Genomic DNA, 16638 nt, shown 5'->3' on the forward strand with positions numbered 1-16638 from the left:
TTCTTTTTGCCCTTGCGTGCTTCTGTGGGTTGTGTAGCTGATGTAAAAGGAAACGAAACCGGCTGCACTCTCTGCACATCTTATATGGCTGGGTAGGGAAGTTACTGTCAGGAGACCCCAGAGAGGAGAAACTCAGGCTGACAAAGTAAGTAAGTCATTATTATTTTTAATTCCGTTTTACGGTCTTATTTCCTTTAAGTTTCTGGTTTGCCGTGTTGAATAGGCCTATATTCCATTTACTTTTATTCCATTAGCCCCCGTCATATTTGTAAAGTTTTTTTTTTTTCAAAGATTATTTCTTGGGCTTTTCCACCTTTAATTTTTGACAGGACAGCTAGGTGAGAGCTGTCAGAGGAAATCGTCACAGGTCAGATTCGAACCCTGGACCTCTGCATCGAGGCATAAACCTCTCAGTAGATGTGCGCCTGCTCTACCCACTGAATCAACCCGGCCACATATTTGTAGAGTTTTATAGTCAAGTTTATTTTATTTTTGTGCTTACTTTAATTTATTTGATGTGTCTATGTAAAATTATTTATTATTATTATTATTATTATTATTATTATTATTATTTAAAAAGAGTTTGTGGCTGTATTGGTTGAAAATATGGATATGCTTACATATTAGTTGGTGTTACCGAGCTTAGGTTAGTTAATAGTTCAACTCTCTAATGCTCACTCTGTAAATGTCTTCTATGCAGCACATTTCTCTGTGCTGAGGCTACTGCTTGGTTCACTGCAGTTGACACAGAGAATGGGCCCCACCTAGTGGACACTGGGTGAATGCCACAGACTGGCCAATTAGCTGAGGACCGACTGGTTTCATGTCCCAGCCTATTGGTGCTCAGAGTCCACGGCAATGCCTTAGGTAAAATATATGAATGAACCCAAGATATAAGCAGAGTGTGCACTCACTTTCCTACAAGCAATGTGTAAATTGCCCTCAATCCTGAAAAGAAGGTTGAAAAGAAATCTTAGATTAATTTTAAAAAGCAGTGGTGGAATGTTTCTAAGTACATTTACTCAAGTACTGTACTTAAGTTCAGATTTTAGGTACTTGTACTTTCCTTGAGTCTTTTCTTTTCATGCCACTTTCTACTTCTACTCCGCTACATTTCAGAGAGAAATATTGTACTTTTCACTCCACTACACTCATCTGACAGCTTTAGTTACTTTACAAATTAAAACGTTTGCACACAAAACACATGTAGTTTATAAAATATCATGTTTTATTATAAATGAAACTACCCAATATAACGGCCTACAAGTCCAGTTGAAATGATTCGACCAATAAACACACAACTGTTTGGATACTTTCCAGGAGGATTTTTCGGCATTGAGTATTTTTACTTTTAATACATTTTCCTGATCATAATTACATACTTTTACTTAAGTAACAATGCAGGACTTTTACTTGTTTTTACAGTGTGGTATTAGTACTTTTACTTAAGTAAATGATCGGAATACTTCTTCCACCGCTGTCTAGAAGAATACATAAACAGTATGTGTATTCTAAGACAAAAACCTTGGAACATACTGTAGTAAGGTTGAATCCGGTTTCCTTAATCAAAATAATGACAACAGATCTCACAAAAGCCACAGGAACCACCATGAAACATTAACGCGGCTGCAAGTGGTAAGGCAAGGCAATTTATTTATATAGCACAGTTCATACACAAAGGCAATTCAAAGTGCTTTACATAAGCAAATACACCATTAAATTCAACAATCAAAAACAAAGCAAACAAACAGTCAGTTTAAAAGACTTTCAAACCACAGAGGAGAAACGGCCATCTCTAAATGATCTGAGGAAGAGCAATGCCGAACACAAAAGTTTGAAGTCTTGCTGTAAAAGAACACCGGGTTGGTGCTCAGGAAGTTCATTCCATAACTGCGGTGCGTGAAAGCGAAAAAAAAGCTGCTTCTGCATGTTTGGTTCTGACCCTGGGGACGGCGAGTAGGCCTGTCCCAGATGATCTTAGCGTTCTGGATGGCTCGTAACACAGCAGCATGTCACACATGTATTTTGGTCCCAAACCATTCAGTGCTTTGTAAGTTAAAAGCAATATTTTAAAATCAATTCTCTGACTTATAGGAAGCCAGTGCATGGCTCTAAGAACAGGGGTGATGTGTCCAAATTTCCTGGTTTTATAATTTATATTTTATACTTTTTATTGATAACGTCACAGTTATCCTACGCTGATTTAAACAAACAAAATGATACAGTCAGTAACTATGAATTTGAATAGTTCCAACTGAACTGAATATATAGAACTATACATAATGTGGAAACATAACCTTAATACAAAAATTATATTTAGAAAACACACAAATGCAACACAAAAGCAGCCACTAGTTAACCCTCTGAGGTCTAAGGGCATTTTCTCGATTTTTACACATCTTCTTAAATTCACCTTTTAAGGGTATTTGCATATAACTGATCAATGTGTTTCATATCAAAATGTTGGGAACAAACTCGTCTTTCTGTAAAGTGGCACCAAATCTATCCTAGAGCAATGTGTACAGAGACAATTTGGCCCTAAAGCTGAAAAGTTGATGTTGGCTTTTTGGAATTCCTCAAACATCTTGCGAAAACATTTACACCTTTACTCATTTGGACGAATTGTTTAGGGGCTTGAAATGAGTACACCAAAGTCTTAGGTTCACATAAGTAGTGTAATATATGAATAAAACAGTAAATAAATGTATAATAAATGTCTAAAATAAAATTTTGTAATATCCCTTTATGAGCATAATGTTTGTCGGCGCGTCCATCGCCCTCAGAGGGTTAATTAGGGTCATGCAACAGAATGGACTTTCTCTACAGTAAGTCTGAATCAGTGTCTGTAGGGTGATATCTGGAGACCTACTACATTATTGCCACCAGTGGATTATTATTATTATATATCAATATAAACTATAATACATGCAAAATATCTTTGTCTTGTCAAAATTGCCAATGAGAAATGCTTCAAAGCATATCAGACCTTTGTGTGAACAATGAACATACATACTGTGTGCCTGTGTGTGTGTGTGTATTACAAATAAATGCATATGATGAATACAATACGCATAACACACTGTATACACTCTAAAATACTAATATACGTACACACACCCTTCTAAACATTTCATATCAAGTTATTACAATGTGTGAGGACGAGGTCATAAAATAAGTTATACTGTTTAGTTCATAGGAAAAGGCACCACCCATATATATTATTTAATATTATTTATTTCATTTAATTTAACTGCATTATAGCAGTTCATGTTCATTAAAATGTGCATTGCTTTATGTTGTTAAAAGAGTCACTGTGCTCCCTGCACTCAGGCGTTGTAGTAGAAACATGTTGTTGCTCCCTTCAGCCACAAGAGAGAGTATACCCTTAAATGAGCGCTTCTGTCAGGAATAAACAGAGTCAAAGCACGTACATTGTACGGTAGTGCTAAGAGCAAACGCTGGACAGAAATGTGTTAACAATGTATGCAATGTCTGTGTATTTATAAAGGAGGAAAATACTAAGTCACACTGAGTCCTTATTCACGTGTGCAACAAATGCAACAAGCAACGTATACTGTGATTTGCATTTCACTCAAAGGAATGATTACAACAACCAGGGCGCTGCTGTAAGAAGGGTACCCTCCATATGGATCTGTGTGAGGAGAGGGAGGATGACATCCTGCCATTTAAAGTCTCTCTTTCTATGGAACATGGCAGCCAGACCAAAGCTGACAGGTGAGATGAGGCTCTTTTCCGTTTCAGAGCTGAGATGTGAAATCATTAAACCTCACCATAAATCAGAGAAATAAAAAAACATACCTTTGTGTTCTGCTAAAGCCCAGTCCAGCAGGAGACACCAGACTCCCCTGAACCCAGCGCTGTGTCTATGAAGAGCGACTGCTCTATGGCTGAACCCTTAACTTTTAGAGATGGAAATCACTCTACAGAGCAGAGGTGAAAATGTGTTCAATAGACGATTAAAAAGACACTATGGTAAACACAATTAAACAAGACATTGTACATGTTGATTCTTTCTGTATTTCTATCAGAGTCCAGCAGGAGACACCAGACTCCCCTGAACCCAGCGCTGTGTCTATGAAGAGTGACCGCTCTAGGAAGCTACCTCTTGCCTTCAAACACAGGCACCACTGTACCGGACAAAGGCAATACTTAGACTAGATGAGCTTGTGTCACACTTAGTTGACTTAATTTGGCAGCTAAGTTTCCCCGTAAGAATCATCAAATTCAAATCTCAGAGCAGCATTTCCACTGGAGTTCACCTTGTGTTTAGTCCACAAAACGACTATCTTCATTTATAAGTGAGACGGCTGCTGACGCGTGAAATAAGTTTCTTGTTGCAACCCCCAGCCACAACTTCCTTCTCTTCTTAAATTTTAACTTTTGAATCAGCATTAGCATTTTTCTTTTACAACTGATACACATTTTTCAAAACTCTACACACAATTCCCCAAACTGCACACACAAGATGCCTCATATTTCCTTAAAAATGAATCATATGCATGAAATTGCACTTCTTCAACACTTTTTCATAATAGTAAATTTCATATGTAACCCAAAAGTATGATTTTTAGAATAACAGACCCATTTCTGTGTGTGTGTGTGTGTGTGTGTGTGTGTGTGTGTGTGTGTGTGTGTGTGTGAGAGAGAGAACGAATATTGGGTTCAATCTGGTTGTTAGGGAAACCTTTACTGAACTGCATTCATTTGTGTTGGCTAAATGATTGTGTGTGTGTGTGTGTGTGTGTGTGTGTGTGTGTGTGTGTTTGTGTGTTTATATCTGTGAATTGTTGACTATTTCTCCACAGGGTCAACCGGGAGAGATCCGAGGTTACCGTCAGTCACTCTTCTGACAATGTGCACAATGAAGCTGATCTGGCCTCCATATTTCTGGTGTGTACACTCCATGCTAAACTTGTCACATTGATGCATTGTCAATTCATGATAGATAGACATTAAGTTTTGTTTTACACAGGCCATGAAAATGATCCCAGGCAGTTTTTGTTAAATAGTAAGATCCTTTTTGTTTAAGATGAAACATCCCTGAAATCCCTTTTGAAAGTCGACAGAAACAAAATAAAACTAGCAGTCTTGGTTCATCTTGCTGCTGTTCTAACAATCACCGCTTTGGTTTGCTGGAAATAACCCCTTAATTCACAATTTACATATAAAGATATGCTGGCTCTATACACGCTAAAAGTATAGTTAATTTTAAATGGAGTCTGGTTTTGGTGATAGCGAGTTTGGAGCTGTTTCTGGTTTTCTGGCTCATTAATAAAAATGTCTATCTCTGTAGGGATCCTTTCCATAATGTTGTCAGACTCTAAGCATAGCAATCTGAGCCTGTCAGTGGCCAAAACGTACGCACTTTTAGTGGACAAAATTGAAGGTGCCCATTTGCCTTATAGGATTAAATTGTTTGTGGCTGCTGATTATAGTGTTAGTCACTTAGACACCAATACCTTATAAAATAGGGTCCAGGTTGAAAAATACCAAAAATACACTTTAATTCCAGGTCTAAGTGTTTCTGGCGTCCCCTTCTAGCTCTGCTTTGGTCTCCAACAGTTTTGTAGAGAAATATTTGGGTTTTAAATAGCCAAAAGGCAATGGGATATAGCCAGGAGGTGACTATGATGGCAGGCTTTTATCTGGTCTTTGAGTATTTGGAATATGTGCCTTTGCCTTTATATGACATTGGACTACAGGTTGTAAGACTTAGTTTGCATACTGGGGTCTTAAAATTGGTATGACCCATTAATTCCACACGAAAATGAATATTTTACACATTTTTCCAGCTTCTAGAGGAGAACATCGTCACTTTTGTGAAGACTGAGCTGAAGAAATTCCACAGAGTTCTTTGTCCAGATTACCCAGAGTGCTTAGAGAGACAGAAGGACGATGAGGAGATGGAGGTGGATGGTGTAAAGGAAGAACAGAGGGAAAGCAGCAGACAGTCCCTTCTGAAGATCACACTGCACTTCTTGAGGAGAATGAAGCAGGAGGAACTGGCTGACTCTCTGCAGAGCAGTAAGTGTCTGTACAGGTTTAACATGATAGAATGCGAAAATGGTGGAAGTATTTGACGATCCTACAGGGTTGGTCAAGGTTTAAAAAAAAAAAAATATCATAAATAATGAGCAAAATCTTAAGGGATGATCTGGTCCATGTAAAATGGTTGAGCATTGTGGTTTGCATTAAATTAAAGAAAACATCCCACTGGCATTTGCATGCTGTATTTACCCCCAAATGACAGTGAAATTTATTTTCCTTTGTAGGAACTCTTGCTGCAGTGTCACAAAATAAAATCAAAAGTAACCTGAAAGGGAAGTTTTTTTGCATTTTTTTGAGGGAATTGCTAAAGCAGGAAACCCGACACTGCTGAATGACATGTACACAGAGCTCTTCATCGCAGAGGGAGGGAGTGGAGAGGTCAACGACGAACATGAGATCACACAGATTGAAACAACATCCAGGAAACCATCAAGACCAGAAACTATGATCAAATGTGAAGACATCTTCCAACCATCGCCTGGCAGAGAGCATCAACCAATCAGAATGGTGCTGACAAAGGGAGTGGCTGGCATAGGGAAAACAGTCCTCACACATAAGTTCACTCTGGACTGGGCCGAAGACAAAGCCAACCACAACATCCAGTTCAAATTTCCATTCACCTTCAGAGAGCTCAATGTGCTGAAAGAGAAAAAGTTCAGCTTGGTGGAACTTGTTCATCACTTCTTTACTGAGACCAAAGAAGCAGGAATCTGCAACTTTGACAAGTTCCAGGTTGTGTTCATCTTTGACGGTCTGGACGAGTGCCGACTTCCTCTGGACTTCCACAACAACGAGATCCTGACTGATGCTACCGAGTCTGCCTCAGTGGATGTGCTGCTGACTAACCTCATCACGGGGAAACTGCTTCCAACTGCTCGCCTCTGGATAACCACACGACCTGCAGCAGCCAATCAGATCCCTCCTGAGTGCGTTGACATGGTGACGGAAGTCCGAGGGTTCACCGACCCACAGAAAGAAGAGTACTTCAGGAAGAGATTGAGAGAGGAGGAGCAGGCCAGCAGAATCATCTCCCACATCAAGACATCACGAAGCCTTCACATCATGTGCCACATCCCAGTCTTCTGCTGGATCACCGCTTCAGTTCTGGAAGATGTAACGGGAACAGAAACAAGAGACGAGCTGCCAAAGACCCTGACTGAGATGTACATCCGTTTCCTGGTGGTTCAATCCAAAGTAGGGAATGTCAAGTATCGTGGAGGAGCTGAGACCGATCCACTCTGGAACACCGAGACAAGCAAGATCATCATGTCTCTAGGGAAACTGGCTTTTGAGCAGCTGCAGAAAGGCAACCTGATCTTCTACGAATCCGACCTGAGAGAGTGTGGCATCGATATCACAGCAGCCTCGGTCTACTCAGGGGTGTTCACACAGATCTTTAAAGAGGAGTGTGGGCTGTACCAGGAAAAGGTCTTCTGCTTCGTCCATCTGAGCTTTCAGGAGTTTCTGGCTGCTCTGTACGTCTATGTGCAGTTCATCAACACCGGTGTCAACCTACTGTCAGAGCCACAGTCCAGATCCTGCTGGTCTCCGCTGTTAAGGGACAAATCTAAGGTAAACCTACTCTACCAAAGTGCTGTAGATATGACCATACAGAGTCCAAATGGACATCTGGATTTGTTTCTTCGCTTCCTGCTAGGTTTCTCACTAGAGACCAATCAAACCCTTTTGCAAAAACTGCTGATACCATCAGGAGGCAGCTTCCAGAACTATCAGGAAACAGTCAAATACATCAAGAAGAAGATCAGAAGGATTCCATCTCCAGAGAGGTGCATCAACCTGTTTCACTGCCTGAACGAGCTCAATGATCATTCTCTAGTCGAGGAGATCCAACAGTACCTGAGTTCAGGAAGTCTCTCCACAGACAAACTGTCTCCGGCTCAGTGGTCAGCTCTGGCTTTCTTCTTACTGTCATCAGAAAAAGACCTGGATGTGTTTGACCTGAGGAAGTACTCTGCTTCAGAGGAAGGTCTCCTGAGGCTGCTGCAAGTGGTCAAATCTTCACGAATATCATGGTATGTACACTGATAAATGGGGAGACATACTATACAATCTAAATTAGCAGCGTGTAACAGGTGTGATATTGCGTTGTTATGGAGAGACACCAAAGGCCAACAGTGGAGTGGTTTTATTCTGGAACAAACAATGCCATCACAAGACTGTTCTTGAACATTCATCCCTGAACCTACATAGCCTATATGGAAACACTCGTTACCACACACACACACACACACACACACACACATAGCCTACATGTAGAACAGAAATGTAAATCGACAATTACACCTTGTCTTTGTCCATATTTGACCTCCTCTAGGTACATACATACATACATATACATCAATATAATGAACAAAAATTAAATATCCTGCACTGTGTTAAACATGACTTACTGCTTATATGGGCAAATTAAACTAGGAATAATAATGTGCTTCATTTCCTTAAAAACGGCATTGCATATTTTGAGCCTTGGTGGGGGGGTTGGGACAGGTTTTTAATACATTGTATCTTTGTTGTTTCTTGTTTTGTAATTTGAAAATCTATAAATAAAGTACTCAAAAAAAACGGCCATGCATATTTTAAAGTGACAGAACTTTAAAGAAAATGTTTTACCCACAGTAAATAATATAATCTAATACCACAACTAATTATCTTTTTTCTTGTTATAAAATTGAAGCATTTTAGAAGTTTTTTGTTCTGTTTTTTTTCTTCTGTCACTAATGCCTCAGCCTGAGAAACTGTGAGCTGTCAGAGAGAAGCTGTGAAGCTCTGGCCTGTATTCTTACATCCAAGTCCTACAGTCTGAGAGAGCTGGACCTGAGTAACAACGGACTGCAGGATTCAGGAGTGAAGCTGCTGTTTGGTGGACTGCGGAGTCCACACTGTAGACTGGAAACTCTACGGTCAGTAGTCAGGAACCATTTCAAGACATGACCAATGAAGCAGATCTTTTGAGCAAGTGTTTAGGCTTTTACAGTTATGCCTTTTCACAGATGTGTTTGACACATCATTAGGAATTAAATTCATATCGGACAATTCCGTACGGAACCATATTTCCATATCTTGTTTTTTTCGTGAGCATGAGATACTTTCTCGTGAGCACTGCTAAGGTTACTGTTAACTGTTAGCTGTTAGCTGTGTTAGCTGTGAATGTGAAATATTAACTTTAGCCACATAACGTTAGCAGTAGGCTACTGCGTTAGCATAATTTTGCTAGCCTTAGATGGTTTCTAATGGTCACAAGATACTTATCAAGTACTATACAAGATAATTATCTCATGCTCACGAAAAAGTTTCTTGCGCGCAACATAAAGTATCTTTTGCTCATGAGAAGTGTGATAAAAAAGAGAAAAACACAGTCTCACTCCCAGCACGTCTCTCACTCCCATCGCTTCAAAAACCGACGCTTTGAGTGTTTGATACTTACGCAAAAGGCGTCCTTCAGTATCTCATGCAGACTCAGGGGGGTATCAAACGTGAAAGGCCCCTGACCAAGCGTCAGTTTTTGACACACTAGGAGTGAGACTGTGTTGCCCTTTAGGGGCTCCATATAATCCATTCATTTTGGAAAGATTGTTTTTTGTTGCCAGGAGTCAAAGCCTTCAGTGAAGATATGTAACTAGATAAGTTGATTATATCAAAGATTGTTTCAAGAAGAGAGATTAAAGCAGCATTGTGTACTACCTTTCTGATTTGTATTTTTCTCGTCAGGTTGAGTGGCTGTAACCTGTCAGAGAAAAGCTGTGAAGTTCTGGCCTCCATTCTCAGCTTGCAGTCCTCCAGTCTGAGAGACTTGGACCTGAGTAACAACGAGCTGCAGGATTCTGGAGTGAAGCTGCTCTCTCCTGGACTAGAGAGTCCACACTGTAGACTGGAAACTCTAAGGTCAGAAGTCATGAACCAATTAAATTAATTATCAAAAAAGCAGATCTTATGGTCAACTGCATAGACATCCAAAGTTTTGCCTGTTCATATACAGTATGTGTTTGATTCAGCCTGATATCAGTAGTAATTAAGTTTGTAATGGACAATTCTGCAGGTCACAATTTACATCCAGCACCAACATTGAGTGCAAATACAAAGTAGTGTTCCCTTTACTGTATGTAGTGGAGTGGAGGTTTGGTTGGTGGATAGGCATGTAAGCACATCTGACTTTGAACTGCTTTTACATTTTATGGACTGCATTTATGTAGCACTTTTTTTTATCATTCACAATGTCTTACAGTCATCACACTCATCAATGGCGCCAGGCTACCATGCAAGGCACTGGCCTAAATGTTGGGAGCATTGTTGCAATATTACATTATTTTCCAGATTTTTTTTGCTTTCTTGCCGAGAGATAAATGCGAAAATGTAAACCACTCTTGTTCTTGAATATCAGTAAGGATGCATAAAATTCATATGACATGACATTCAATGGAGAATTTAAAATGCAAATTTGATCACTAAGTCAGTTGTGTGTAACGGAGGAAATTTGTCCATTAACAGTATGCCATATATGTTAACTAATTGAAAATGCAGGCCACTAGTTAGAACATCAGTCATGTAACACATATGTTTATGTATATTATACTTATATGTATAGGTTGTCAGGCTGTCAGGTCACAGAGGAAGGCTGTGTCTCTCTGGCCTCAGCTCTGAGCTCCAACCCCTCCCATTTGAGAGAGCTGGATCTGAGCTACAATCATCCAGGAGACTCAGGAGTGAAACTGCTTTCCACTGGACTTGAGGATCCACACTGGAGACTGGACACTCTCTGGTAGGTTACATTAGTGTAAAGTTACAGCTAATTCACAGTGTGTGAATTTGTCCATCTGTATTTTTATCCCATTGCTTCTGTTGTCATTTCTGCCTCAGTGTTGACCATGGTGGAAGGCATCGCTTGATACCCTTCATGTGTGAGTTGAACTTTCCTGATGTATTCTTAAAGAAGTGATGAAAAAGACAACTTAAAAACTTAAAGAAGTGATGAAAAAGACAACTTAAAAAAAGATTCAGAATGGAAATGGTGAAGTTGAAGGTTAAAATGGATTTGACCTGTACTGATTTGATTTGCCTCCATGTCTCACATGTTTTTAAACTTTAAAATGATCAATGGCCACATGGCATTGTTCAGTCTGGATAAGCATCAAAAACTAAAAAATGACTTAACTTTGATCAGATTTAAGTTTAGTTTAATTTAGTTTATTTTGTTCATGTTAAAAAAAAGATAAATAAGAACATCATGAGCAAACATACTGTATATATATATATATATATATATATATATATAATATATATATATATATATATATATATAAAATGATTCAAATAAGGATTTCCTTGTTCAAATCAGATAGCATAACTTGGGATATCCTGCTTCCAAACTGACAGTGTCAACAAACACAACCACTTCGGCAGAGTTAATCTTCAACTGATTAATTAACAAATGAATCATGAATTAACCAGAACACGTTAAGCTAAAATCGATCTTTGTTGTGTTGTCTTATTCTCCCCGTCAGATGCCTGTGAACTCATGCTGGACCCGAACACAGCGAACAGGAAGCTGATGTTGTCTGAGGACAACAGAAAGGTGACGGAGGTGAAAGAGGATCAGCCTTACCCCGATCATCCAGAGCGATTTCACCACTGGAAGCAGGTTCTGTGTAGAGACGGTTTGACTGGGCGCTCTTACTGGGAGGCAGACTGGAAAGGATGGGTTAACATTGGAGTGGCATACAAAGGAATCAAAAGGAAAGGGCAGGATGACGAGGGTTGTCTTGGCGAGAACGACAAGTCCTGGGGTCTCTTCTGTTCTGGTAATGGTTTCTCTGCCTGTCACAATAAGAGAACAACAGACATACGGGGCATCCGTTCATCGTTTGATGCTGGCAGAGTAGCAGTGTATGTGGACTGGCCTGCTGGCGTTCTGTCCTTCTACAGAGTCTCCGCTGACACACTGATCCACCTCCACACCTTCAACACCACATTCACTGAACCGCTCTATCCCATGCTCAGGTTTAAGATCAGGTCTGCATCTGGTTCTTTGGTGTCTCTGTGTAAGTGTGAGGAGGGACAATCAGCTAAAGACCCACTCTGCTTCTGAAACTGAACACAAAACTACATGCCGAACACACACCACACACACACACACACACACACACACACACACACACACACACACACACACACACACACACACACACACACACACACACACACAAAAACAACCCCTTGAGATCCTTGAATCATCTCATTTTCAAAGGGGTCCTTAAGATAAATATACAGAAAATACAAAACACAAAAATCCTTTTTCAATGCAAATACAATTTTCTACTGTTATATCATCAACATAAAATGTTTAAAAATGGTTTCATCCTCTTTATTTCACACGGTAATATATTTTTTTTATTGCATGGCTTTGTTGAATACTTTATTACGAAATTCTACCAGTAGGGCTGGGTACCAAACTACAGTATGATACTTTTTAGGCACCGACCGAATTGCCTCCTTAGTATCGGGTATCAAAAAAGGCCTCATCATTCAATACCCACTTTCAATACCTAAGGAGTAAATCTCATCAGCGTCAGTGAGCCAATAATATATATTTATAATATAATCAGTGTTCGAACTATACAGTGGCAGGAGATCGTGCGCTTGCAACTTACAATGATTTACAAAGATACATAACAGCTACAAGTGTATGCACTATACAGGATTTACCCTATTATACTTTATCGACAGGAATAGATATGTCAAACAGCAAACAGCCACCCACAAATAGTCCGAAGAATACCATAATTCCTTAGCGACGCACCCCAAGCTTCGATCCTTAACAAACAGACATGCATATCGGCTCTCCCAGTCTCTCCACTGCTGGCTGTTTCAATTTAACGGGAGAGAGAGGAGCAAGAGGGGTTAGGATGGTGACCGGCCTCTGAAGAGCTGTTGCCACCACCATCTTCAGCCAGAGAGGACATTATTTCTTCAGCTTCTTCTTGCGTTGTCACCCCGGAGGGAGGTGTGCTAACAGGGCTTGCAGCAGGTGAATTGGTCGTACTATTAACATCATCGCTACACAATTTCTTAGTAAAACCGCAATTAATGAAACTGCCTTGTTTTCTTTTTGCCATGGTTATATGATGCTTACTGCAGAATGGATTTCAAGGACTTTGCGTGCCAATTAATGGCCTCCAACGTTTATATTTTTTCTACGAATCTTTGAGTTAACATGTACTAAACATGAGTTGAATTTGAACCGCAGCGCCAACACGCCTTGATGCTCATAACAAGAATAGCATGTATAGTTATCTTTATTGAAGTGAATTAGGTTTAAATCACCGTCATGCATGAATGAATGATATTTTTGCAATTTTACACATAATAATCCACGATGATCACATTACACAAAACTGAAATTACACGTTAAAATGACACATTGTCAATATTTTTAGAGACCCCCCAAAATTTCACAAATCATGTTTTCAGGGGAGCCCATGTCTTATTAAGGGGAGCCGAGCTCCCCCGTAGTTTGCACCCTGAATATAATAACATGCAAGATGCTTCTACCAAGATCTAATAATACTGCTGATTGGCTGTCTACACATCGTAGAAACACGCAGGCTAAACACTACGTTACACACAGAGACCGGCTCACGTGTGTGTGTTGTTGTATTTTGAGAAACTTGACCACAGTGTGCGTCACATAGTCATTAAGGAGCTGAGAAAAGAGATTTGGATCGTAACATATAATGTTTTAATTTGTTGTTTTGGTTTTTGTCAAAAGGGATTTTATAAAACTGGTATGGAAAAAAAACTATTGTTCGGGGAGCGGTATAGAAGTCACAGTATCGGAAGCAGTAGGCTATTGAAGATTTTTGAACGATACACTGCCCTATCCACCGCTGCTATGGATAACAGACTGTTGCTATGGACCCAGTTCTGATTAGACTCTGGAGGACAATTTTAAGTCAATAAAATCATTTAAAATCTAGGTTTTGTGTCAAATTATTGATTACAGGTTACAGGTAAGAGTAAGAGTAAGAGCAAGTCGCTGTGTAACAAGCGGGATAATGTAGAGCAAGCAGGTCATTATCCCTTACATAATTCTCTATTGTTCTCTTTAATGTTGATTGTCACCCTAAAAGCAAACAATATACCGTTTATGTGTATCTAATAAAATATAGCCTATACAAATAATGTGTGTGTGTGTGTGTGTGTGTGTGTGTGTGTGTGAGTGAGTGAGTGTGTGTGTGTTTTATTTAGATGCATTGAGTAGTTACTGATGTTTAAATTCAAAGTTTTAACACAAAGTTTTTTGTTTTTTTACAGAGAATTAGAGATTAGATTACAGATTAGATTGTTAACTGAGATATTGGCTTCACTTTGCTCTGAAGCTAAATTTCAGCGGAAGTGAAAACGTTCATTTTCATATTTCTGAGTAGTGTTGTTTCTTAGCTTTAATAAACAGTTTTACCTGGAATGTTGTCATCAGTGGACTCTTTTAAATCACATCTCAAAACCCATTTTTTTTAGACTTGCTTTTATTTGATGCCTCTTTTTACTCCCCTTTTATTCCCTTTTGATTGTCTCACTGTATTGTTCCGTTTTGATCTGTATCTTTTAGTGGGCTTTTCCGGCCCAACTGTTTAGCTGTTGGTTATTTTCACTGACCTCATCTTCCTTGCTTGTCTGTCAAAGCACTTTGTAAACTTTGTTTTTAAAGGTGCTATATAAATGAAGTTATTATAATCATTATATAATGATAATTTCACCCTAAAATGATAAGTAATAAAAAGATATGTTTAATCTGGGATGTGAGCTGGACAGTGTTTATCCAAGTATATGTAATGTGTCATTATACGTAATTTCAAAGAGTATAACAGGAATCTTGATGAGGTTTTTAGATGGAGTGGGACCTCCCCCTTGTGGTTTGAAGTGACCACAGCAACTCTGTGCAGACAGGAATAATGCTTCTTTTGAAATCTTTTCTATTACTGAAAGCTGTTATACTTGGCATGTATATACATCAAAAATACAATTACAAGATCAAATAATTTGCTTTTAAAATCAGACAAACTTTATTTATAAAACAATTAATCTACAAAATAAAAAAGTAGGCCCATACATATCCCAAGTTTTGGAGCCACGCTGATGACAGCAACTGTGGGAGCACTTAAGCACTGGAGAAGAATACAGTATCATCATGTTCACATTCATTTCACCCAGACTCAAAACTGGTATTAGTAAGTGGTCTCAAAGAGACAGTCTGCAGTTTATCTACTCACTCGATGTTAAAGTGATTATATGTAACTTTATAATGTTTCTGAAACTCTGTCATTTTTCATACAATGGTCTTAAATGACCAGCAAATGAGACTAATAGTGAACTATAAAAATATGGTTTTTCGATTTTTCCCACGCAGTCACAGAATGATTTCTGGCAGGCAGACGGCGCTACAGTAACACATTCTGATGTTTCTGATATTTCATTCTGATATCATTGACTGTAAATATTACAGAGCATGTGTGACGTCACCCATTGGTTTGTGGAGATCTGATCTTGGTTGCAGATGTGAAGATTTTAGACGTGAGGGAGGAGCCATAGACTGTTGGGCGGTATCTGACTGTGACGGTATCTGACTGAGACGTTAGCTGAGAGTTGGCAACGCTGCTTACACCCTACATTACGTTACACACTTTCTCTGGCAATCTGGATGCAACTGCTGCTGAAAGCTAGCCTACATAATTCGAGGTAAGATTTAGCTTCGCTAGGTTTTAAATATATCTTTGTCCCATAGTTATATTACATATAAGACAGGCCGCAAACTGTCACTCAAATCATAGCCTAAAACACGCCCTGCCTAATCGTCGATTTCAAAATCAACGAGACCATAATTCAAAAATGTTTACTGAGTTAATAAATCAAGTGAGAAGTGGGTCACTTTCTCATAGACTTCTACAGAAACCAAACTCCTTTTGCAACCGCATGTGTCGCCCCCTGCTGGAATTCAGATAGAATGCAGGTTTAAGGCACTTGCAGCACTTTGGTTACTTTTGGTCTATGGTTAGTATCCAGCCTTTTGAGCCAGGTAAAAGGAAGCAGGACTTGAGATTTATTTACGTAGGCCTTACTGTATTTTAATGTTATTTTAGAAGTTATCTGCTGTAGTTATGGCTGATACCGGTGCAGGACCATCACAGAAAAGAAATTAAACGAAGAACTAAATGCAAAAAGGGAAAGGGGAAGTGAAAGACAATAGGTGATAACGCGAGTCACACTCGGTTGGGCTTTCAAATGATGGAGACAATTACGGGATTGTAAATTATTCAAAACCCACTCGGAATTGACCCTCAGGTATGTAATATGTCTATTTCATTCATAAAATAACTTTACAATGCGTGATGTGGTTGTACGTCAGCAGCCCACATTAAATTATGTCCCCCTTCCATTTAGCGCGGACGTTTTATTTCTTTAAGTCTGTGTTGGCCTACTATTTTCTTTTCTCTTGTCGCCCTGTACTGTCTACCCGCTGTAAAGCAACCGTGGGTTTCATGAAATGTGCTATATTAA

The 16638-nt window shown here is 39.2% G+C and overlaps 1 protein-coding gene across 1 annotated transcript; it reads left to right on the forward strand.

The window, feature by feature from the left end:
* Nucleotides 1-100: 100 nt before the first annotated feature.
* Nucleotides 101-12436, forward strand: LOC114569906 (NLR family CARD domain-containing protein 3-like). The gene is given in 13 exon segments (XM_028600042.1): nucleotides 101-149; nucleotides 3599-3735; nucleotides 3838-3954; nucleotides 4050-4163; nucleotides 4827-4911; nucleotides 5814-6045; nucleotides 6294-6358; nucleotides 6361-8102; nucleotides 8817-8990; nucleotides 9799-9972; nucleotides 10673-10846; nucleotides 10945-10985; nucleotides 11589-12436. Coding segments are annotated over 12 exon segments (3591 nt in total). The 5' UTR covers nucleotides 101-149; nucleotides 3599-3646; the 3' UTR covers nucleotides 12173-12436.
* Nucleotides 12437-16638: the final 4202 nt, after the last annotated feature.

This window comes from Perca flavescens, chromosome 15 (assembly GCF_004354835.1).
Source record: "Perca flavescens isolate YP-PL-M2 chromosome 15, PFLA_1.0, whole genome shotgun sequence".
NCBI lineage: Eukaryota > Metazoa > Chordata > Actinopteri > Perciformes > Percidae > Perca > Perca flavescens.